Source organism: Hippichthys cyanospilos, chromosome 2 (assembly GCF_059441005.1).
Source record: "Hippichthys cyanospilos isolate Australia breed blue-spotted pipefish chromosome 2, RoL_Hcya_1.0, whole genome shotgun sequence".
NCBI classification, from domain to species: domain Eukaryota; kingdom Metazoa; phylum Chordata; class Actinopteri; order Syngnathiformes; family Syngnathidae; genus Hippichthys; species Hippichthys cyanospilos.
This window is the reverse complement of record NC_142370.1, coordinates 24,839,744-24,864,980: the sequence shown is the minus strand read 5'-3', so window position 1 is coordinate 24,864,980 and position 25,237 is coordinate 24,839,744. Positions and strand designations below refer to the sequence as shown.

General features: G+C 40.9%; 3 protein-coding genes across 3 annotated transcripts; 1 reads left to right on the top strand and 2 right to left on the bottom strand.

The window, feature by feature from the left end:
• Window positions 1–678: 678 nt before the first annotated feature.
• LOC148427980 (calcium-independent phospholipase A2-gamma-like) lies at window positions 679–9,701 on the bottom strand. Its single transcript, XM_088407898.1, has 9 exons — window positions 9,577–9,701; window positions 7,729–9,044; window positions 7,467–7,619; window positions 4,325–4,482; window positions 2,386–2,480; window positions 2,119–2,290; window positions 1,979–2,036; window positions 1,723–1,917; window positions 679–1,309 (listed from the first exon to the last, which is right to left on the bottom strand). Exons 2-9 carry the CDS (start codon window positions 9,022–9,024, stop codon window positions 851–853), a joined length of 2,586 nt encoding a protein of 861 aa, XP_088264024.1. The 5' UTR covers window positions 9,025–9,044; window positions 9,577–9,701; the 3' UTR covers window positions 679–850.
• Window positions 9,702–10,873: 1,172 nt separating this feature from the next.
• On the bottom strand, window positions 10,874–13,424 carry LOC148427979 (uncharacterized). The gene is made up of 3 exons (XM_088408523.1): window positions 13,282–13,424; window positions 12,283–12,471; window positions 10,874–11,467 (listed from the first exon to the last, which is right to left on the bottom strand). The coding sequence occupies exons 1-3, from the start codon at window positions 13,399–13,401 to the stop codon at window positions 11,273–11,275; spliced, it is 504 nt and encodes a 167-aa protein (XP_088264649.1). The 5' UTR covers window positions 13,402–13,424; the 3' UTR covers window positions 10,874–11,272.
• A 3,680-nt stretch (window positions 13,425–17,104) lies between these two features.
• LOC148427978 (monocarboxylate transporter 2-like) lies at window positions 17,105–21,665 on the top strand. The gene is made up of 4 exons (XM_088408522.1): window positions 17,105–17,393; window positions 17,480–17,623; window positions 19,783–20,619; window positions 20,695–21,665. Exons 1-4 carry the CDS (start codon window positions 17,177–17,179, stop codon window positions 20,889–20,891), a joined length of 1,395 nt encoding a protein of 464 aa, XP_088264648.1. The 5' UTR covers window positions 17,105–17,176; the 3' UTR covers window positions 20,892–21,665.
• Window positions 21,666–25,237: the final 3,572 nt, after the last annotated feature.

Genomic DNA, 25,237 nt, shown 5'->3' with positions numbered 1-25,237 from the left:
TAGGCTCAAAAATTATGGAGCAAGAGTGCAGTCAAAAAGACAATTCGTACGAGTACGACTCACAATTGTGTTGAGGTAGAATTTTTTTGAATTAGCGTGATTCTAAATTATTTTGAGTTTAAGAATTGAAAACTTGCGAGTGCGAAAAATATTTTGAATACAGCCCTGGTTTGTGCGACTGACCACGCGAGACACGACTTCACGTATTTGTATGGCGTTATATTTGTGCCACAGTTACGCACGCGCGGAAAAAAATTTTGAGCGTTGAAAATAAAACTGAGCGAGCGAAAACAAATTTTGAGCGCAGAAAAAGTTCTTGAAAAGAAGTTTCTGGCTCCAAATTCCTTTTTGCTCGCTCGCAATAGCATTCTCGCACTCAACATCTCGCTCTCGTTCGCGATACTCCTCCCTCCCTCGCTCAACATTGCGTTTGCTCAACACCGAGCTCTCGCTCGCTCGAGTCGTCTTTTGCGCTCGCTCAGTTCTGCTCACGCGTTACGTTTGTGCCACAAAACCAGCCAATCAGAGCTTGTGAAAGCACATTGATTGACAGCTTGGATGTTGAGCAAACGCGATGTTGAGCAAGGGAGGGAGGAGTATCGCGAGCGAGAGCGAGATGTTGAGCGAGCATTCGAAACACTTTTTGCTTTCGCAAGTTTTCGCAAACTCATAGTCATACGGGAAAAAAAATCAAACCAAACACAATTTAGAGTCGCGCTCAAACGAAATGTTAAACATGCGTGCGTCTTTTGGACGGCGACATAACTCCATAAAAAAATGATCAGTACTCATCAATCCATTATGTACCGCTCATCCGGGGTGGGCTCGTAGGTCTATTGCTCTACTAGTTCTAGACCCATTTGTGCTTCATCTCCCAGGCCCTTTCGCCGATCCAGTCCTTGGTTTTGCTAACGGCCGAACGCTCCGCCCCGAGCACCAAACAGAGTCGGGCCAGTTTGAAGCGGTTTCGCTCCAGGTAAACCCGCGTGTCTTTCTCCAGCCGGTCCAGTGCCCCCGGGCGGCTCTCGTCAAGGGACACCTCAGCACTCAGCATGGGGTTGAAGCGGAAGTAGACATCGGGGGGAAGCAGGTCATCCAAAAGCGTATGGACCCCCTCGGTGTCGGTGGCGCTGCTGATCAAGTTGCTTATTTTGGCTCTCAGGCTGGTGGAGGTGGCAGGGCCCCTCTTAGCGTTGTCATAGCGACCGGTACCAAGGGACAACACGCATTGGAATGCGTGCTTGGGCCACAGAAGTCTGCTCTCGTGCACAGCTAAGGCGCAGGGGTTGTTCATGATGATCCCTCCATCCTATGATGAAAAGAAATGAGTCGAGCCCTTTTGCAAGATGCACGCTTCTTGTTGAAAAGCAAAGAAGAACTGGCACCGAAGCCAAAACTTCTGCACCCCCCACACTCATCGCTGTGACTATAAATGAGATCGTCGTCACTAAAAACTATAGGAGTATACCTAAAATTGTATCCTTTTTTTTACATCAACAAAAGAAAAAAAAAGCAACATAAATCATCATGTTAACAAATGTTAACCATTTTCAAATTAGAAACATTTAGTGCAACAACACTTCACACACGGCAAAAGCCAAGCAAAAACGATTTCTCTTTCATGATACCAATTTTTTGTGACTTTCTGTTTGGTGGTGTGGAATGACATACTTCTAACATCAACTAACTTTACAAGTTGGGTGAACAATTCCTTTTTCCCACCTGGTGGATGTCGCTCTGCAAGGGGAATTCCTGGAAGTATCCCGGAGCAGCCGATGACGCGCGCACCGCCTGCCACATGGGGTAGCTGGACCCTCCCGCGTAGCGGCTCAGAGATCCTGGTTTGTGGTTGTAATTGCAGAAGATGAATGGTTTTGGACTGTTGCCCCAATTGACCACAGCGCTGACAGCTGAAACCTAAGCACATCCAATAAATGCAAACAGCTCAATTCGCTTTTCTTTGTCTATGCGTTCCTACCTTGGGACAGGACTCGTCTCCGGCAGTTTTGATGAGCGCTCGATCGCCAAGTTTCTCTCTGAATACATTAAAAATGTGACGGGACATTCCACCTTGCGCGTCACGTCTGCAAAATGTTCCCAATTCCATTGTGTGTGTACCTCAGTATGCTCTCCCATGTCTCGGTGTTATAGTAAGAGTGACTCCAACCCATTTTTACAGTGCCAACCAAACGGTTTTGCCTGAAAACCTCGGAGCCAAATCGGCGATACATCTCAGCGCACTCCTCCAGGGAAAAATGGGCCAGGCCAAGCATGAAGGCTAAGACAGCTCCTGGAGTGAATTAAATTATGAGACCTGGGAATATTATGACCACATTATTTATTTAATTTATTGTCAAACACGTTTCACATTCACAACTTGGTCACCTGTGCTGACGCCACAAATGTAGTCAAACAGCTGATGAATCTTTTTTCCCGTTTGTGCTTCCAGCAGCTTCAACACCTGCAGCGGCACCACGCCTCTGGATGGCCACACAAAAGAAAGTACTTGAGCATGCCATGAGACAGATCCTCATGGCACCTTCACACTGTCATTATTGATTTGATAACAGAGGCTGCGGGCCGGTGAAAATTTGAACAGCTCAGCAATTGACCCCCAGGCCGGACTTTGGACATGGCTACTCTAAATTGTCCTCAGGCGTGATTGGGTGCGTAAATGGTTGTTTGTCCCTATGTGCCCTGCAATTGGCTAGCAATCGGTTCAGGGTGTCCCCCACCTGCTGCCCGTAGAGAGCTGGGATAGGCACCGGAGACCCTAGTGAGGAGAAGTTGCCCTAAAAATGGATGGATGGATGGATGGATGGATGGATGGATGGATGGATGAATGGATATTGTAATTCAGAACAGAAAATTTAAAAATGTGGTACTTATCTACATGTATAAATGTATATATGTACAAATATAAATGTTTTTCTTTTTCTCATATGTATACAAGAGTGCCAGCAGATCTCATTCAATTGTCATTACAGTAAAATGTTTAGTAAAAAAAATACAATGTGTACTTTAATTTTAGAGACAGGTTTTTTTTTTTTTTTCCACCGAACCCATTGTCTGTATTTCCAAACGGGCAAACTGGCTATGCCACTAGATAATTGTGGACTTGAATAGACAATCAGAGTTGCACTTGGCTATAACATTGTTATTTGTATTGGCATAATCACAATAGCTATTACTCTAACAATGCTATTGTAATGGGCTCCTCTTTGAGGTGTCATTTTGTTGCGGTGGAAAGATACGCGTGTCTCGATTATTATAACAGATCAGAACCAGAGCACTACTTTGTATTCAGACTTTGTGCTGCTCATGAGCTGTTCTCAATGAACAATATAAGGTGAAGTTGGTGGGGAAAAAAAGCCCCATTGGTGCCAGGGCCTTGGGGGGTGGGCATGATCTAATCGGGGTTCCCAAAGCAGGGGTATCAATTTCAATCACACTATACTAAGTAATGCTTTCAAAAGTCAAAGGACATTTTTGGTAATAGGCTAATAATTTTTGAACATCAACGGGAATTAAAATATTATTCCTACACAAAGTCCATTTAAAATACTTGCGAAGATGCACATAATAATATTGCCAAAACAACTACTACTGCTACACGAAACCTAAAAATCTAATGAAAATATGTTGGGGGGTTTTTAAGTTCCATCCATCCATCAATCATCTAAAGCGTGTATCCTCAGTATTGTGAGAGTGCTGGAGCCTATCCCCGATGTCTTCAGACAGCAGCAGGGTCCACCCAATTAATCAGAGGACAATTTAGAGTGCCCTTTGCAAAATATCAACCATGCATGTTTTTGAAGTGTGGGAGGTAATCGGAGTACCCAGTTAAAACCCAACCAGGCAGGTGGAGAAAATGCAAACTCCACACAGGAAGCCGAGGGCTGGAAGCGAACCCGCAACCTCTGAACTTTGAGGCGCACGTGCTAACCTTAGCAAAAGTTTTTTGTTTTTTTTCTATCAAATAATTTCTTTGTTCATATTTTTCATCTGAAATGGATACTCAGCATATTTTCTTTAGGATAAGTTTATGCTTAGGATATCAGGCTCTGTGTTGTGGGAATCACAGAATACGTTTTATATCTTGTTTCCCTTTGCTTTGCTTAATACTGTGAAATACAGACAACTCCTGCAATTTGCACAAATCTATTTATCATGGATTCCCGTTTAAATAAATCGGGGGGGAATCCTCAATATGAGAAATTGCCGGGGTCGCACCACAAACATGCGTTGGTCTGTTGGTGTGTTGTTTTTTTTTTTTTTTTATGTGAAACCGGCAAATTGATTTTGTGTCTCGTAAGACTCTTACCTTGTACCTCCCCCATCAATGGAGAGAACCTTGATGCCACGACCTTTGACAGGGTCCACATAGCCTATGAGAGCCAGTGCTTCTCTTATGGCGGTCTGGATAGCTTGGTTGTCTCTGTAGATCCGCCGCTGTCTCACCAATGTCACGGCTGTTTTCTCCTGAAGATATCACTTTATTACTATATGTCAGCCTTGCACAAGAAATATTTGGATTAAATTTGACATGTAAACAATAACAAAAACAACATTAATATTTCAAGGGGGTGGTTTTACACAAATTTGTGACTATTTTTCTTTGTTTTTAAAAATATAATGAATTAAAGTATGAGTAACCTGTGAAATACTACTTAATGAATTAAACTAGGTGTTCACATAGTTTAACTCTTCAGTGCCACGCGTTGAGGTCCAGTATATTTAGCATCTTCACACACCCTTCAAGGCCAACAGAATATTGTGTCATGTCTATGTAAATATGGGTGCTGCCCTTGAAAGATTGACTTCAATTCTTCAGTTACACTTGCAGTTGTTAACAGCTGTGTTGTAAGTGTGGAAACACTGCTATCCAATGGTCACAGTTATAACTACAGTGCTCAATTGGCTTATATTAAGCATTAGTCAAGTGTGTCAGCTCCTCTGCATTAAAAAAAAAAAAAACACAAAAACAAAAAAAACCCATATTTGACCAGATTTTATGATTCATTATTGTTATTACTATTGTAAAAGATGAGAATTCTTGTCCATGGCACTGAATGAGTTAATATAATCTAGTACTGTGAAATGCCTTGCAAAAATTTTGGAAGTAAGTCTATGGACCATATTTTCGGGCCTGCATGACTCCCGCCTCTATGTAGAGCAGGGGTGGGCAACTCCAGCCCTCGAGGGCCGGTGTCCTGCATGTTTTCCAGTTTTCTCTCCCTAACACACCTGATTTAAACCATTAGCTCATCAACAAGTTCTGCTGGAGCTTGAGAATAATCCTAATCATTTGAGAGCGAAAACAGGAAAACATGCAGGACACCGGCCCCCGAGGCCTGGAGTTGCCCACCCCTGATGTAGAGGATGGTTAGACCCAATTTTGGCAATCTCGCAGACAAGCATAGGTCGGCAGATCTGTGAAATAGTGACGTTCGATCATAGCCAATCAAAGAGGCTCCTTTCTTTCCCTTTAAATGATGCGTGTAGGTAGGAAGAACATCTGTGCAGTTGTGCAGTGGGCACTTAAGAGTTCTCTGGGTCCATCAATTCCATTGAGAATCATTTTGTTCTTTCTTGATAAAATGATCCTTCAAGAGTTGTACTACTGAGTGTTCTTGTGAGAACCATTTTAAGACAGAGAACCATTTTTGGAAGAAAGAGTTCCCTTATGGCTGTTAAAAAAATAGGTATTAGAAGACCTTCACCCTGAAATACTCAAATGTTTAGCTATATACCTTTTCTATCGCTTTAGCAGGTTTTGCAGGGAAGCACAGGACTCCCCCCCACCCACCCTCGTCCGTTCTTTTGGTCACAATCCACACTTTGTGATGCTAGGTGACAGTCGAAACATAGATCAACCAGTAAATACAGAGCTTTGCCTTTTGGCTTAGCTCTTTCTTTACCACAACAGACCAGTCCAGAGGCTTCATCACAGCAGACGCTGCAGCAATATGCCTGTTGATCTCCCGTTCCATTCTACCCTCACTCGTAAACAAAACCCCAAGATACTTGAACTCTTCCACTTGGGCCAGGACCTCATCCCCAACCCGGAGAGTGCACTCCACCCCACTGCTCCTCCAGAATCTCAGATTTGACTTCCTGATGGACCCACCTCTCCATCACCCCTGATTAGACCTGTCTGGGAAATGTGATCCCTCGAAGTATTCTGTACACCGGTTCATGACGCTCTAAGTTGAGGTGAGCAGCAATCTCCACTGTACACAGTGTTAATGGTGCACCGCTTCCCCCTCCTGAGACACCGGACGGAGGACCAGAAGCCGTCCAAAAGCAGTTTCCATTGCCTCACGGAACTCCTCCCGCACCCGCACTCCACTTGGCCAGTCAGTACCTGTCAGCTGTCTCATGAATCCCACAGGTGAAAAAGGCCCAGTAGGACTCCTTATCCAGCTTGACAGCATCCCTCATTGCTGGTTTCCACCAGCGGATTTGAGTATTGCCACCATAACAGGCGCCGACCACCTTATGGCCAAAACTTTGATCAGCCACCTCGGACCTAGGACTCCAATGAGGCTAACCCCAGTTCCAGAGGCCAGTGGGTGAGGCACTGCCACTTTCCCAATCTGTTTGCCAGCCAGTCACGGGGTACAATAGGCTATAATACAATTAAAGTTCTACAATTAGGGTGAATTAAAAGAACAAACAAAAAATAAACTTCAAGACGAAAGAAATAAAGGAATATGGGGAGACAGATATGGAGATTGGAATCAAAGTAGGACTACACTCTGGAAATTTAAAACAGAATTTAAAGATGGATAAAAAAAAAAAAAAAAAGCCCAATAAATTGTGGTCCAAAAGAGTATGTATTTTTTTTTGTCTATACTTGAAGGCTCTTCAAGGGGTACATGAGATTTTACCAGGGTTTCTTCAGGTATTAGCAGCTCTAATTTCAATGCCCTGACAGGCACAGAATACTTTTCTTTCCAAATTAATTTGAACATAGAGCAACTTGTAGCTAAATTGCGTTTTGTGACTGTTTTGCAAAATTGTGTAAGCTTTGATTTCATTCAATTTTATACATACAGTATGTGCATTGTCATTAATGACACCATTTTCTGGTGGAAGTGGTTATAATTATAATAATACATTCCCAGAGTTATAATTATACAGTAGTTTAATAAATTATAGTTGCATAATTATAGTTTAATAAATCAAGATACACATGGCACAGCACTTTGTTTTAAGTCTCTTTTTTTTTTTTTTAAACCTGTAATATTCTCCTCAAATAGAGGCAATGGAAGCTGTTCTTTCCCAAGCTACACCTTTGGTTTAAGGATTCTTTTGCGATCACAACAGCAGACCAGTGAATGGCAACATATGCTATGTCAGTTGAACAGGAACTCATGGCAACTTTGAAATCATGATTTATGTCTAGAGGGAGAGAGAAATGGCCACGGTTGTGATAACACCGCATGAAAGGGTTAACGTACCTGCCACATCAAAGCTTTACACGAGGGGTGACATCGCAGGTGTTCATTCAGCTTCTCCACACAGGTAGTCACCACTTCTGCAGATGAAGCCTGCTTCAGGTTCTCAATCAAGCCATGGATCCCTTCCTTGGCTGGCTTGTGGCTCAAGAATCGCTGATAACGTAACACAAAATCGATTTTGACCACTTTATGACACAGGTATACTGAAAGACAATTTTAGCGCTTCAAAAGGGACATTCCATTATGTTCACATTATGTTCACCTTTTCACTGACGGTTGCTTCTGGTCCTGTCGCTGCAGGATTTGACTCAGCATCCCGTGGCATGGCCCACTGGTTCAGGTAAGACCCCAGCAGGTCGGGGATGGCGCTTATGGGGTGACGAAAGCAGTCCCTGAAGGAGATTGCCTTTCGTAGGCCTGCAGCGGGCGAATGAATCTCCTTCTTTGGATTTCTGCCAGTATCATGTAACCTGTTTTCAGCCTTAAAGTAGCGATTAATGTGACTCGACATCTGCAAATGGTTCTCCCCAAAGTTGGTTGCATTGTGACTGCTATGGAAAAGTCCACTTTCAAGGTTGCGTTGTGTTGGGCTGCCTAGCGTGAGTGAGGCAGGTTGCGTACAAGGTTCTGGATGGCTCTGGCAGCTGGCGCCTTCAGCAACTTTGGCACCAAAGTGCTTATTGTTGTGTCTTGCAAAACGGCGATAGTCGTGTTCCAGGTCCTCGCTGTGCTTGAGTTCTGCAGTTGCCTGGTCAGCGCTTGATTTTAAATGTGGCATTGCATTGTCTTGGGAATATATGACCTGGTTACTTTGTGTTTTTCTCCTCTTCAATCTTCTGCTGGATCCTTTTGTAAGTCCCCCTTCCTCTGGGACTTGCAATTTAGCAAAACCCAGTGAAAAGACAGAGTTAATGTGAGTGGCGACATATTTGTAGCTCTGGCCAAATCTTGTGGCCAAAGAACTGATGTGGAATAGTTGCAGTGGAGAACTTTCCTGGATTGCAACACTTAAGTCATTCTGTTTGTTTTCTCGTGGTTGAACGGTTATATCGTTAGCATCAGATAAAGGTCTCTGTGCGGATGCTTGCTGACTTTGACAATGCAGACTTTGACAATGCAGCCGTGTCCTGCTGAGGTGAGCATTTTCAGCCTGAGCCGCAATGTCTTTATTTCGGAAATTAATGTTAACGTGTCGGAACTGTTGATTGAAAGGCCGAACCCGGGAACCTCCCTGATAGCACGTTTCCAATGTCATCCCAGGGGCAGCCTGGGCTCCAATCCTGTTCAAGGTTGAGTACCATCTCATAATCTGGGGATGCTCCACTTGTTTGAAAAAATCATGAAGAAAGAGATTAGAGCCAGATCTGTCGCTGCGTAGTTTAGAGAAGGTTTTGCAGGCGAGTCTGCGGGGATGAGAAGCAGGCATCGATAAATATCTGTGGAGGTGGAACGGGTCACCACCTGGGTTCCTTAGGAGAATGAAGAAGTACTTCATTTTACAGTATGATCTCCAATCACAGTCCACAATCTTGAGGTTGATCCTGAGGAAACGACCCATTGTTGGCCTGATGTGATCACCTGCAAGTCCAAGTCAACATTTTATTTTTGCATGCATGGGAGATGCCGAAGATGTTTCAGGGAAAAACGATACCACTTTTCAAAGATTTGATCACAAAGCAGTTGTTTGACGTCTAGAATTTGTTGCACGATTAATGTTCAGTGTAGCAGCACCATCTAGTGGCAAAAGTAGTCTATCACAGCTTCAGCGATTTAAAGCCGTGCTCAATTTGTCAAATATGATTAGAATGACTGTTTTCACAGGCAGGGCGCTGTTTTGAACGCCGTTTACAAACGAAGAAATGAAGTGTTTATTTCAGACGCTTCTTTCGTTCATCCAGATCAGTATTCCATGGGAATGCAATCAACACTGTAGCATGCCCTTGGATGTCCTTTGCACAAACTGTATTCGTATTTTGTAAGTGGGACAAGAGTCTACGAGGGGTGGGGGGAGAAAAGGGCAGAGTTCCGTTTGTTTGACGCTCTCATAAGAGACGGTCAAGACAAAAATAATTTATTTTTAACTTTGAGCGCGATCAGCTGAATCATTTACCTGATAGATTTGTTTCTTCTGTCTTTATCCATCCGCTTCAACCACTAAGTGATATTTGTTATAGTTTGTCTAAATGAAAATCCACTTGTAAAGCTGTTCCTTAGCAATATCCAATTTGTGTTTGGATACTCCAGTCCAAGCTTTAAAGTAGAACCTTATTGGATGAAATAGCACGTGAGGAGGTGGTGGTGGGTGGTCTTGAGCAGTGTTCAAAGCGAAATAGGCTTAAGGTCATGTGCATGGTGCCATTGCTGCATGACTGCTGGAAACACGAGCGAGCTAATGTTAGCTCCGTCTTGTGTCAAGACATAGCACACATCCTGTACACGCGCATTGAAATTGAACACATTGTCACAAACACCGCTGTCCTGCGGGGACTACAAAGAAACACCACTGTGCCATTGTTTTATACAACGTCGCTATTTATACCGCAAATACTTGAATAATAAATAAATAAACACCCACTAGGTCCAGGACCGTCCTCTCCACTAACGTTTCATATGATCATCAATCAAGCGCATAAACAAGATACACTTTAAATTTGGAAGTGGTTGGCACTTATTTTCTGCTACACAAAATGTATAATAATATAATATAATTGAATGGCTAAAAAACAATCACACAATGAATGAATGATTTTTTTTTTTAAGTGTATTGCAATATATTGTGATACAGCAAAGGTGCATTGTAATACATATTGTGCACATTAAACTTAGGATTTTTTTTTTAAAGCATGTCCACTTTTTTTTTTTTTTTTTAAGAAAGCCCTTGACTGTGTTAATATGTCCCCAGCAGTTGGAAATACTCTTTCAGATGGCACTGATGTGGCAGAAATATAGAGCTTGCACTTTGCCACACGTGCCTCTTGTTTCGCACCACCTAGTACTCCTCTTTTCTTGGCTTTTTTGCGCTTCAACCATAAACGAAACCTCTGTGATATGGCACCCGCTTTGGGGAAAAAAAAGGACCAAGGAGAGATCTATTGTTGTAATTTATCTTTTCTTCTAAAAATCGTTGAAACCGCTGTTTGTTGTGAAGAGAGTTTAGTTTCATGCTGCTGTGGAGCATTTGTATGTCAAATCTTTGCATCTGAGTCATAGCAATAAGTAATTAGCACAACAAAAGCTCCTAAGTTATCTAAGGCTCATACATTATCAAAGAAAACCTGGCCACTTATATTTCCAAACACCACTGTATCGTTTTCCTTGTATACTTGCAAGCAACATATTGTGTCAAATAACAGAATAATAGCATTATACACCCAAGTTTTACACAATATAAGGTAATTGAGGCATCATAAATACAACATTTGTTCTTTTTGTGGTTGAACCATGACATTTTACACATATATGTGACAAATAGAAACAATATGTGGCTCATAACAAAGTGAAGCCTTTGCAAAAAAAGGGAAGTTAGGTTGGAATGAGCGACAATCATTTACCTTCCAAGTCCGTACCATCCGATTACGTTATACTTGTTGTATAGGGATATTGAGATCCAAGGCCTCATTTTTGCCATTTGCAGGGCATGGCATAGAATGGAGGTCAACATACTTACTGTACTGACGCCAAGTGGCAGGTGAAATGCAGCACATACAATAAGAATAAAAAGCATGCCTATTTTACATGGATTACATCTTCAAACACTTAGTGTTTTTCCCCTTTGGTTAATGATGAGAGTTTTGTATTTGTGCTATTCACTGTGTTTTCTTTTCACAACGTCCTGTGGTGCACTCTGTCCCACGTCCAGTCCACTTTAAGCGATTCCGGGCAAAGATAGCATAAGCCTTGTCCATGACCGGTTTCACTGGCGGCCACATCATAAAGCGGCCCAACCATCCCATACCCACGGCACCATACATGATTGCGAATGCTGGAACTCCCCGATGAACCTGACGATAAAAGAAACAATTAGGCTTAAAAGAGAAAAACAAACAAAAAAAAAAAACACACAAATGATGCTGGAAATTATGTTAAGATTCAGTATACCTTATACAGAGGGTTGAAAAACATGGTGGTTCAACATTCAGATTTGTTATTTCTTGAAGCATTTAAATGATTTACACTTGGTTCTAAGTAGGGCTGCAAAATTAAGCAAATTTTAATCGCAATCAAGATATTTGCTGCCATGATTAATTAAACTAATGCTTGGCAAACTTTTTTTGTTTTATCAAAAGTCAAATGAAGTACTTTGTAATCCTACCACTAGGAGGCAATGTTTCCCATATGTTTGCATGACTTTATTATTTACCTGTGTGAAATGGCATTGAGTTAACACCATCATGTAGTCTAGAAGCCCAAAAATCATTAGTGTTGAGACTTTTTACGGCTGTTTAACAAAACCACTGTTAGGATATTTCGTTATTAATTTTTATATGGAAATACAAGCTTTTCTCCAGTGTTTGACTTGTTTGTTTGTTTTTTTATTTTGGGGGAAAATATTAGTATAAAATTATAAATATTCTTTCACAGGGCACAGATGAAGATGGAGTGCAGATAAATGAATATGCCAGTTTATATACCTGTAAATGTGGTTTTATGGTTTTCTGTGAACACCAACGCAGTGTTTTTTTTTTTTTTTATGATCACTTTTGGACCACCATCATGTCATCACCCGTTGTCACATTTATACTGAGTAGTTTTCCCTTCCCTTATTAGAAGCAGGTGATCACCATTGCGTTTTGTGACTTTTTTATATAACCCTGACCTTATCATCCTTATCAATCACATGCATTTCCTCCATGGCTGCCTCAAAGCTGACTCCTTTGTATTTGGCGCCGTCATAGCCAGCAAGTGAGATATCCACAAATTCCGCTTTTTCAGGCTGGTTTCTCTGCACAAACTGGAGAAATCGGATCTCAGTCACACATATGGGACAGAGTCCATCATACAGCACCTGGGGCAAAAATAAAATACAGTTTCATCGATACAGTTTCAAGTCACGCTACTAAAAGTGAACAGCAACAGACAATCCGGACAACTTGTGATGTGCACTCAATAAATTGCCAATGACTGTCGCTGCGCAGAATGTGAGATGCCATTTCGTTGTGATCTTATCACATTGCGAAACATCAATTTGAAATATGTGTATGTTTACGGAGTGATGCTTAAATCACTGATAGTCATGAATTTTCCTGTCATTTCTGCATGCCTCTGATTAATGACAAGTAGCAGGTGGTCCTCAACGTGCAGTATTGGTGCCATACGTGGCATCAATGACATTTAAAGCTAAAGCCAAATATATCTGGTGTCTACTTTGACCAGCCAGCCAAGTTGACGCTTCAGTTCGCGAGGGCAACCTGCTGCTAAAACTTGAACCGGCCAAGAGCGTCGTGATCTAGGATTTTCAAGGTTATGCACTTCAAATAATGGTGTGACGCTTGCGGTGTGGCTTTCATTAACGGATGGTCATCGTTTTTGTTAATTACTATATTATGACGCGAATTGCCGCTTGTAAACATTGAATTTTGCTTTCCTAAACTCATGACAGATCATTTCAGAGTACCTAGAAGCAAAATTGATCATATTTACCACTTCTACTTACTACATGGTTTTACAAGGCATTTGAGCCACAGTAACCCCCTGGTGTAACCTGATCGAGGTGACCACTGTAAGCAAGCACCTATCCCCACACCGCCTTTAAAACATAACAGCAACTGCGCAAGATAACAGCAAAAGAACACCGGTGGCGTGCTAATATTCTCACCTTGACACAGGATTGGGAAGTGAAGTTTCGATGCTGATGTGTGCAAACAAGGGGGCTTGCAAGCATTATTCTGGAAAAGACACGCGTGGGCAGCCTGGCTAAAGCCGACACGAGATGCATTCTCACGCTGGGATACCTTTGAAGCTGTTAAGGAAAACGTCGCAAATGTACACAATTTCGTTCCACAACACAACATTTGCGCACGAGACCTTGTTTTGTAAGAGCTGCTGGCCAATCAGGCGTGGTCAAAATCCAAAGCGTGTTTTGAACTTCCGGGTTTAAGGCGTGTCATTGGATCCCGCAGTTCTTGTGCTCGCCTATACGCAAAAAGTGGCCGCCATGTTGCTGCAGTCATGACAGTCTGGACCAGCATTACCAATTGTTGTGACAGAGATGTTTTCTGAAAAATACGAGTACTGTACTACACACGTTTACATTTACGTGGCTAGTTCAATTTATTTATATTGCATACTTAAAGTAGTAACCGTGCAGGGGAAAGTAAAAGTCAGCAAATTAATTGCGACATTGCAGTGTAAAATACTAACAGGAAGTTGTTTTGTACAGTTATAAATTACAATTTGAATACATTATTTTTTGTTGGAAACAGGCTATATGGTTACTTTTTACATACTTTATACATAATTACATAGTGTATGTATAAAATTATTATTGGTTCATCTGATCAATTATACAACTCACTTATACAAACAATTATACAAACATTTAGAAAACATGTTTTTGTATTACACACGTCTAATATGCTAAGCACTAATATCAACAATCATGAAAAACATTTGTGTTTTAAACTCCAGCCTATCTTTATTGTATAAGTTGAACATAATATGTTCAAAAGGGTCATGTAGGGATGACATAAAAGTGTCCCACGGTGCATCCCTTAAAGTTTTCTTATCCTTAATTATTAATTGCAAACAAAGTTGAACATTAAGTCCGATAAATGTGAATTGTGAAAGATAATAGGCAACTGAAAGCATTATGTCAAAAATGAGAAATTTGCATATCATTTTTAGTGGCGTGGAACTGAGAAGGAAAAACAATGTTTCTGCTCTCAGGTTAATTTGTTAGATATTCATAAGAAACTGTTCACAAAAAAGGACAAAAGGCATTCTTTAGCCAGCTCACGCATAAGGAGAGCGGAGAACAACTGGCCAAGGTCACTTTTACTGCGCTCTGCCCAGACTCTCCGAACCCTCTCTCTTTGATTGAAGCGGTGCACTCATTCTCACAGTACAGCATGTCTTCTTTGCAAGCAGTCATATTTCTTAGCAAATGTATAATCACTAGATTTACAAGTATTCCAACAACTTCTGGTGAACCACTTCAGTGGGAGATGTGTAAATAATGTTCAATTTTTGCGCCACGTGTAATTTTCATTCAGTTCCATTCGATTTCTCGATTCCAAGAGAACAATGTCTGTTTGGATTGTTGGATTTAATACAAAGTTCCATACATTTTACGTAGACATGTTGTGAAAGGTTTATCACTTGAACAAAATTGACTAACAGCATGTGCGCAGTGTGCACAGTTCTGAGTTTTAGAGTCGAGATGTCAGATCTGGCCTGTGTGCCATTTGGATGTTCTTTGTGTGTTTAGCTGGATTTTCTGTTTTCTGCAGCTTCCTTCCACATTCCCAAAACATGTTAGGTTCACTGAAAAACTGTCCTTGTTCTGAAATTTGAACAATTTCACAATGTAATCATTGCTTGACCTTGATAAACGGATGATTATTTTTTTAAATCAATATTTAGTTGGAAAGAAACTGTATTTCGGTTAAAAAGCACTTCAGGTACTTTTTTTTTTGTGTAGGTACAGCACGCATGCCTGTTTCTGCCACTCTCTGAACTCTGCATGACTCCTGTTCTTCATGTTCAACGTGAAGGTTCTTTAATAATTTTATTCTTTCAGCATTTTGAGATTTCCCTAACAAGCCTTCAGAACCCAGCAAGTGCATGTGTCTGTGGGAACCTGTGCAAATGTTGTGTGAACAGAGGCAGTTCTTTGCACCGTTTCAAAGTTTTACTTCAACATTGTACTTGAAAACTGTAAAACAAAAAAATCAAGTTTAGCTTTTGCAATTTACATCATTCCCATTAAGTCTGTGACCAAAGGTGAAAATGTTCCACAATCACAATCAGTTACCACTATGTTTGAACAGCTGAGACTGGAGTCTGAGGCACCCTGCTAAGTGGAGGGAAGTAGAACAATAATGCTCAAGTCCCTTTGAAAATGCTTGTTATTTCCCCAAGGTTTCTTCCATCCACCTCCCTGAGAAGAGATATGCTTCCCTTGGTTAATGTCGACAGCGATAATGGATGTTACAAAATATGCAGACCTGTACTTTTTTAATGTCAAATTAATATAATTGAAAATTTGATTCAAGATATCTGTGCCAATTAAAAAATGATTTGAAATTTGGTGCAGTCTGGTGTTGACCAGAATGTTTTATTTTGGATATTATACCTCAAAATGCATTTGGCCACATAAAGAAAAAAATATTTTGGTTACATTATGAGAGTTGAACCCATTTTTTTCCCCTGAAGTTATACATATGGAACATAACACAACTCAACACTAGTCAGTATTTCAAAGTCACTCCAAATATGCACTGCTTGCATTACGGGGAGGAGACTGGCTTTGCAGTGATCATTGCAATATTTTTTTTCTCTTCTTCTGGTTTCATATTTCATCTTTAAAAATACAGTATATTTCATTCCTCTTAATGGAACGTGAAAGTGAAAATTTGTGGTTTTACCCCTGCCCTGTTGCAGAATGATTTGTCAATGACATCACCTCAATAGTAAATGTCACAAGAATAATGGCATTGAGAAGTGATCAAAACATTAAATTATTTACATGACATTATTACAGTACAGACAACATGTTTACTCAAAACATAAACAAAATGCGGTTTGACTGACGCAGTCGATAAAAGGCCATTGAGGCCATTCATGTATCATATATTTATAATTGTAATAAGAATAATAAAAACAGTCATAGAAATAATGGCCAATTATATTATTATTGTTTAGTTAAAACAAACAAACAAAAAAGACTGCTTCAGGTCCCTGGGATTAACCTGATTGAAACATATAAATAAATGAGTTTATACCCTCCACAGGCAGGGTGTGTTCAACAGAAAGTTAATTTGGCAACGGGAAAAAACAACAAACAAACAAGGTCAAAACTGAATACAGAGTGACAACCTCCAGAACTCATTACAAAAAGACTTGAATAAGGGACTCAGAAAACACAGGAATTATACTTACAGACACTACAGCGGGATGGAGAAAACAAACAACAAGGACCACAACAATGACCCGATGAGAACAGAACAGAAACAGGAAACTAAATACACTCCAAACTGAAGAGGCAGTGATCAATACCTGAACAAGACACACAATTAGTGTAGGGAGCTGATTGGCTGACACTTGGGAAGCAGGTTGTTGATATATATATATATATATATATATATATATATATATATATATATATATATATATATATATATATATATATATATATATAGTAGGATGTTAATAAACTGGGCCTAACTTCTATGATTTTCAGCAGGAGGATAATTCTTGAGTTCACAATCTCAGGCTGGGTTTTTAGCCCCCACCTCCTGGTTACTTGTATTTATTGCACAAGGACACGTGATGAGATCAGACGCCTTTCAGCGGGACCCCTCCGAGGGAGCCAGTCTCACTCACACCCAACAACACACTTCACAGAACAGCCAATACAATTTTGAGGATTGTGCAGAGGTGTGGTTTGACCATCGAACTTTGAGTCACAACCTTTGCTTGACGTGCTTGAAGAAGTCTTGACTCTGTTGATTGGTTTTTCCTCTGTTTTCCATTCAGCCATTCAATTCAACATGCCAGCGAAAGCAGCGACCAATCTGGGCTACATTCCGCCAGACGGAGGCTGGGGCTGGGCCGTCGTCTTCGCCTCCTTCATCTCCATAGGATTTGCCTATGCTTTTCCCAAGTCGCTCACCATCTACTACAAGGAAATTCAGGAATATTTTTCCATTTCCTACAGCCAGATTGCCTGGGTGTCCTCGGTCATGCTTGCATCTATGTATGCAGCAGGTCAGTTGAAATGTCGCACATTTCTCTGGCGTTTGAATTGGATGAAATGAGGCCTAGGGGAAACATTGCTGCCCTCTCTTGTGCAGGGCCTGTGAGCAGCATTCTTGTGAATCGCTATGGCAGCAGACCCGTCGTCATGGTCGGTGGGCTCATGGTTTCCTCTGCCATGGTGCTCGCCTCTTTTGGAACATCTATTGTCCATCTGTATCTCTGTGTTGGAGTGATTGGAGGTAATTGACCCTTTCTAAATACTGTAGTCTGAAATGGAACTTCAAGAAAGACTCTTTGAGGCGTGAGTTGGAGGTTTTCCCAAACCTTTTCAGCTCGTCTCAGCTCGTCCATCTGTGCTTCATGGTCTGTATCATTTGTCCATAATTGAGTCACGGGTGCATCTCGGCTGACTCGCTGGCAAGACGTGAGGTACACCCTTGACTGGTCGCCAGCCAAAAGCAATATTATAAAAATTATATACAGCTATATCATTCAAATATACTGTATAATGAATTGAATATTTGAATATTTTGAATACTTGAATATATACTGCACTGGCTCACAAATTAGAGTTATGTGTACTGCTGGGAGTGTGTGAAGGCACTCCAAGGGATATGTGAGATTTTCACTGTGTTTCTGCAAGTATAAGCAAATGTACTGGGATGTTTTTCATTGCTCGGGCAGCAACATTGTATTTTTCTTTTCAAATTAAGAGCAAATTAAGTGTAACATGCTTTTTAGCACAACACCTGCTCAAAATGGTGAATGCCTCATTTTTGATATGTACGGATATGTGCATTGTCACCATTTTCCGACGAAAGAGCTGCAAATCATGGAATTACACCTCAAGATACCACTGCAAATGAGGTTCCAACATTTTTAAAATCACATACAAATGGCAAAACACCCAGTTTAAAGTAAGTTTGCTTCCAACCTCAAATGCTTTATGCTGGTTGGGGTGTTCACGGCAAAACAAACAAAAAACAAGAATGGTCGTGAAAGACTCATACTCTCCCATAAGTCAAATATTTGTGTGCGCCATCTCATTTGTACCATGGAAAAGTGCATTCAAACGTTGTACTACTGAACACAATAATATTATGATAAATGAAATGATGGATATTTTACAATTAACATGACTGTATCGTTCAACATTTTTAAACCAACCAAATAGAAACTGATTTGGGAGCCAAATCTTTGGACAGAGCATCCAGTAGAAAAACTCTACAGGAAAAAAAATAAAACTCTCATTAAATAGAAGACTACATGTTCAAAGTAGCTCTTACGAAAACGCGGAGGTGGCAGTCAGCACCGCCGGACTGTCCGTCACCAACGTATGCTTGTTTTGTTTGCAGAAGGACCAAAGAATGCTCATAAAACAATGAAATAAAAATGTTGGAAGTTCGCTTTTCATCTGCCGTTGTAATCGTCAGGATAGACATTCCTTGAGATATCCATCCGTCCTACGCTTTACGGAAATACTAGCCAACCGTTTATTGTGTTGCTTGCTTCCTTTAAAAGGATCGAGAACCACTTTATAGTCAATGACTCTGCCACCAAGACGTGTTGCTACTGCGTATTTCAAACGCCGCGCAAACGTATTATTATTGACGTTAGATTCATTGGATGTATGACTAGAACAACGGTGTTTAAAAATGTTACGGAGCCGGGCGCTTATGGGGTAGTTGACAACGAAAGTGTGTGACGGGTAGGTGGGGTGGTGACGGACGTGAGCGACGGACCGGCGGTTGTCTGACGGACCGCCAATTACAATTTCCGCTGTAAAAAAAAATGCCGACCGACAATGACGGAAGGGAAGCAGAGCACTGATGACTAATGACTGTCGGATCAGCAGAAAAATATAAGATGCCCACTTCTGCCAAAATGTATCATGATGTCACCGTTTTGTAGCAAACGCATGTCCTTTGTCCGTTTAGGATGGACTGTTGGCTGTAAAAAGCTCAAAGAGAGATTTTCCACATCGCAGACACTAATGTTTTATATGGTGGTGACAAAACTCCAAACCTTATCCTGTCCGAAAAAGGAATCATTAGATGAGTCTGTAAAAGACAGCTAATTGCTGTTAAAATACGTTCTTTCCTACATGTGTCGTAAGTGATTTATCAATCGATTTGTCTACTTTACGTTAGCGCTCTAAACTGCGACATTATAACAGAAAACCTCACAATGTTATAATTCTTCTGCACAACGTTGTACAGCTAATGCTCATAAAAACCCCATCATGCAAACATAGAGCGGTCTTAATGGTAGAAAAAGATGTAATTATTTGCATCGTGCTGGTATAGCTTGACATTTCTCTCATTGCTTAACCGACCATTAAGCCCAATCTGCTGTATTTTTAATGACATGCTAACGCACACTCGTTTCATTTCCCCAGGTTTTGGCCTCGCCTTCAATCTGCAGCCGGCCCTGACCATCATTGGCACCTACTTTCATGTGAAGCGGCCGCTGGCGAATGGGCTGGCGATGACAGGGAGTCCGGTGGTTCTCTTTACTCTGGCTCCCCTTAATCAGTTTCTCTTTGATTCTTTTGGCTGGAGAGGAAGCTTCCTGATTCTGGGAGCCCTGGTTTTGAACTGTTGTGTTGCCGGTTCTCTGATGAGACCCGTCAACAAAAAAGGCCAAGCCGAACCAAGAAGTGAACCACGTGAGACGACCGGAGCAGAAGAAGTCCCCAAAGGAAACCGAGCCAATGTAGAAATGAAAAAGGAGACTATTATAAAGGGCTGCGTGCACAGGTGTATAGACGTGTCGCTCTTCAAACACAGGGGATTCCTCATTTACCTCATTGGGAACGTGGTCATGTTCTTTGGCTTTTTTGCACCTGTGGTTTTTCTGGCCCCATATGCCAAACATCTAGGTGTGGATGAATATTCAGCGGCGTTCTTGCTCTCTATTTTTGCTCTCGTGGACATGTTTGTCAGACCGGCGACCGGCTTGATTGGCAATACAAAATGGGTCCGGCCCAGAATCCAGTATTTATTCAGTTTTGCCGTTTCTTACAATGGAGCATGTCACATTTTGTGCCCCCTGGCAACTGGGTATGTGGGCTTGGTGGTCTATGCGGTCTTTTTTGGGATGGCGTTCGGAATGGTCTGCTCTCTGCTCTTCGAAGTGTTGATGGACCTCGTGGGAGCGCATCGCTTCTCCACCGCGGTTGGGCTCGTCACCATTATCGAGTGTGGCCCGGTCCTTCTCGGTCCACCGCTTTCAGGTTTGACCTGAATGGCCTCACGTGTATGTTAAATGGAAATATCAACATTTGTGATGAGTCGACTTTATTTTGCAGGAGCCCTCGTAGATATTTGGGGGGACTACAAGTACATGTACTACGCTTGCGGTGTGATTATGCTGGTGCCCGGCATATTTTTCTTCATCATGCATTACTACAACTACAAAAGGCTGGATGAGGAGCAGAGGCAGCGGCTGTCTGTGGAGATGAGAACGTGTGAAGAGGCCGGGCAGCTGAAAATGAACCAGGATTGAGCAGAGGAAAAAATTTCATGTGTATGATGAGAGTTAGCGTAGCGTGTGTGTGTGTGTGTGTGTGTGTGATGTTGTTTGCTAGAGACAGAAATATTTGAAAAAGAAATCTACCTCAGTTTAAACCTGATGTAGAGTATAATGTTTGTATTAATTTATTTTTTCAGTATGCATGGTCTTGTTGTCTCTAGATGGCAGCAGACACCACAAAAAAACTCCATGTTTAAAACCTGATTTTCTAATTTTCACACAGCCTTACTTGTTGGCCGTTTTATTATTTTACATTTGTAAACAATTTCCCATAAATCGGATGTAAAATGCAGTGTACTTAACTGAAAGCTACAGAATGTGTGTAACCTGGGCAGGTGTCTACTTTGTAATTTAACGTGATTTGACACTATACACTTGTACTTGTTTCCATCCCGCTACTGTACATTTATGTTGAACACAAGTACACCTTGATTTACCTCTATTTAACACAGAATTTAAACAAAAGTAGGTAGTAAGAGTGAAAATGTGTGATATTTATATCAAACATAATAAACACTGTACCTCAAAAATGTGGCCAGGATAACAATGGCCAATATGTGATGGAAATCAAGTTTACTTAACCACTTTTTTTCTAAAAAAAAAATATTCACTTGCAATGCTGTTCTATATATTCCTCAAAAACAAAAAATATCCAACATGCACAGCATGACAGGCATATTGTAAAACAACCGTGTGCATCGGAATAGTAATAAAATATTGTAATTTAAATACTCTAGTGTTGTTCTTGGATATGACATCATGACAACCATTATGAAAGTTGCTTGGAAAAAAATCGTAGAGAGGAAAAGCAAAGTACTGTATAGTTGATTCACTGTTAACTGTTTAGCTGTGCGAACAAGTAGCCTGTTTATGACTGAAACTGTTTTTTTGGGGGTTTTTTTACAGCCTTTGTTTAATTTACCTTGCAAAAACAATTTGTGTCACTCACTCACTCACTCACTCACTCACTCACTCACTCACTCACTCACTCACTCACTCACTCACAATAATAACACAGTGAAGAGGACTTTGTCAGGAAATGCTTCCTGTTTAATGTAGGCTATGTGTTCTCACTGCCATGGGTACACATTTGTATTGTAATGTATGGCCTTCTTTCATGAGTTGCTGCCATTGTACCTTTGGCAAAAGCGGTTTACATTTTGCATTCTCATTGTAATCTAGCTTTTTAAATAGTAAATTTGGTGCCATAGGTCTTTTTGCATTTTGCATCATTTATCCGTGAGCCAGAAGGAAAGCATACTGTATGTAAAGGACAGAGGATGGCCAACGTTTGGGATCATTTCAATCCTCTAAATATAAAATATAATGTACAGTGTAATACAGCAAAGCAGCTCTGGCTGACAGATCTGCATGTCAGTGGTGAGGTGACCATGATCAGCCAAAAGCCTACTGCTTCAAGTAAGAATGAAATGTAATAATTACACAGGTCAAGGATAAAGATAAAACGTTTCGGTTGCTGCTGCTCAGAGCCAACAACAGACAACTAAAGCCGTTGACGACAGTGTCCCCCACCACGTGGGGCCTTGCCTTTTAAAGCCATACCCATACAAAGTTATTTTGTGGAGATTTGTGTATCACTAGAAATAATGGGAATAAATGATCAACGGGAGCTCTGTACTGCTTTTTCTTCTCTAGCATTTATGACAATTAGGTGGTTACGTTCTTTCTATTACTTTTGGTCACACTATAATAACTACAGTGTATGAAATTTCACCTTTGTCAGAGGTGACCACAGTCATTTTCATTTACAGTATGTTGCCTCGGCATCTTTTCAGTCATAATATTGCTGTTGTGTGTTTTTAGTTAGTTTCTTTTCTGGATTTTGTGCCACTGTATAGTAACGCAGCGTCGAGGACAGCTTGAGACTCACTGCTGTCGACAGCCTCCCGGGAGGAAGCGAACCCAAAAGAGGACTGACTGGTCACAACATTAGCTTCAATTTAGGAGTCCTGTACATTTTGCTTTGACTGTAGCAACAGTACATACCCTGAAGCATCTGCTGCATATGATACATTAGAGAAGCATTCAAGGAAAGAACAATCCCATTATTACAAATATATGCTTAAATGTTCCATCCTTATCATGTCCCTGCAAGGTGCATATCGATGGCCTTTCTCATGGACTAAAATTGCTTATGTGATTGAATCAATAGCTCCTTTTATAAGCGTGGATAACATTGTCTGCAGAGGAGATGGAAAGCGCAACACTACAGCTTTGGGACTGCGTACTTTTTGTTTCATTACAAGCAGACATGTTCAACTGAGCTACTTATTCAAGTTCCTCTGAGAATTATGGGCCACAATGTGATGTTGTGGGCCCAAATGTGTCATTACGTTGTTAGCAATAGGAAAAAAGGTTAAAGGGAGGCAAAGTGAGCGAAATCAAGACTTCCAACAGTTGCAGAACCCATAACCTTTATATCATCCCCTTTCTCAACAGCTTGAGTGTAATCACTGCTATGAACTGTGACTGATGTCAGTAAATCTCACTTTAATTGGGACGGCGCGATTTAATCCGGGTAGCTATTCCTGTGACAACTACAACTGTGCCATGAGTTGTTAGAAGGAATTGAGCCATTGGAAACCAAGCTCACTTTCATCCTCATGTCTAAAACAAGAATGAGAATGTCCCTTTAACTCAACACAGTGGTGAATAAGAGCTGCTGATTTTATTTCCAATTAAACAGTAATCTGTTTTTGCCATGCTTCCATCAACATGCAGAGTGACAACATGTCAGCGGGACATCGAACCCTTTATCATCTGTGCATCTGACATTTAGTTTATGGGCATACTCGCACTTTGTATTTAAAACCACAAATATCTATATAAAGAAAAGGAAATTGGGTTAATTTCCAAACTAGTGGTTTTAAGTGCGTCCGTCATATGAACCTGGCTAAGCTTATCCAGAATCCTCTGCCCACCCCTATCACACAAACACAAAAAGATTGCACAGCTAGCCATTGTGTGGTGCAAACCAGACTAACAATGGAGTAAAACAGCATCTAATTCACATAACAGGCAAAAATGGTCAAAAATGTCTCTACGTAACTGCGCTGCCCAGCAGAATGCTTCTTGGTGCGCAAGTCATATTTGCACATATTTAAATGCATGGTGGGGAAATTACTCAACTGTGCAAATAACCCTCATTGATAAACAATGGGCACTGTGGTGGCAAACTGGTTGGCACGTCCACCACGCGGTTCAGAGGTCTCATGCCAGTATCCTCCCACAATCCTCGAAACATGCATGATAGGTGAATTGAACTCTCTAAATTGTCTGTGAAACAGTGAAGTAAATGGCAAATCAAATTCTGTATAAGTCCTGAGTCCACTCATTTGTATTTTAAGGCACAACTTCATGGTAAAAAATGGTAAATAATGACATTAATAAATTATTGCGGAACAGTATTGCGTGGCTAGAATATTGAACCTTATGTTTAAAGGTTGAGGGTTTGAAGCCAGGCCCTGGCCTTCCTGTGTAAAATGTATGGGCCCCCCACATTATTGTCAAGGTTTTTTGCAGTAACTCTAACTTTCTCCATAAAGATGTTTCCTAGGTTAACTGAAGACTTTAAATTAAGACTTATCATCATGAACAGCTGGCATGAGGACACATTAAATAGTAAACGCGTGTGCCAGTGTCTGACTGAGTGTCACTGGTTTTTGGGTGGTTTGGTGTTTTTTTTTTTTTTTCTGTGTAAAAAAGAAAAACAATAGTTGTATTTGTTTTTAAAGGCTCATTTGTTGCATGTCGGTTCCAAATTATGAGTCATCTCCCATCTAAAAGATCTAATGATTGCATGTGGATAAATAATTTCAGCGCCAAATAATTCAGTATTAGGCCTTTTTGAACTCCTCGCTCGTAATACATTGTGGTACGCTGTCCTGGTTGAAGAGCTAGATTAAAAGCCTTCTGTATTTTTCTTGGATCTCATTAGTTTTGACCGCCAACTGTACCTAATTAAACAACCAACTACGTTTATATTCAACTTTGATATCAACGGTATTTGATTCCTCTTTACATTTACTCCGATTGAACATGTTGAATAAAGCTGCATCACAAGTCCAACATTAGAGTATATGCTTGTCGAAATGTCTCTCGAAATTCAATAAGCTATCCAAACTGCCTGAAACTGTAATATGCAGTTTAGCATTGAAATTTACTAAGAATATGACATGAAATTGAAAAACCAATTGGTAGTTCTCCCTCACACCACCATTAGTCATTCAATGTTTGCTGGATGAATAAGATGGGGAGATGTATTTTCTTTGAACCAGCTGAACACCGCCTTAATTAGC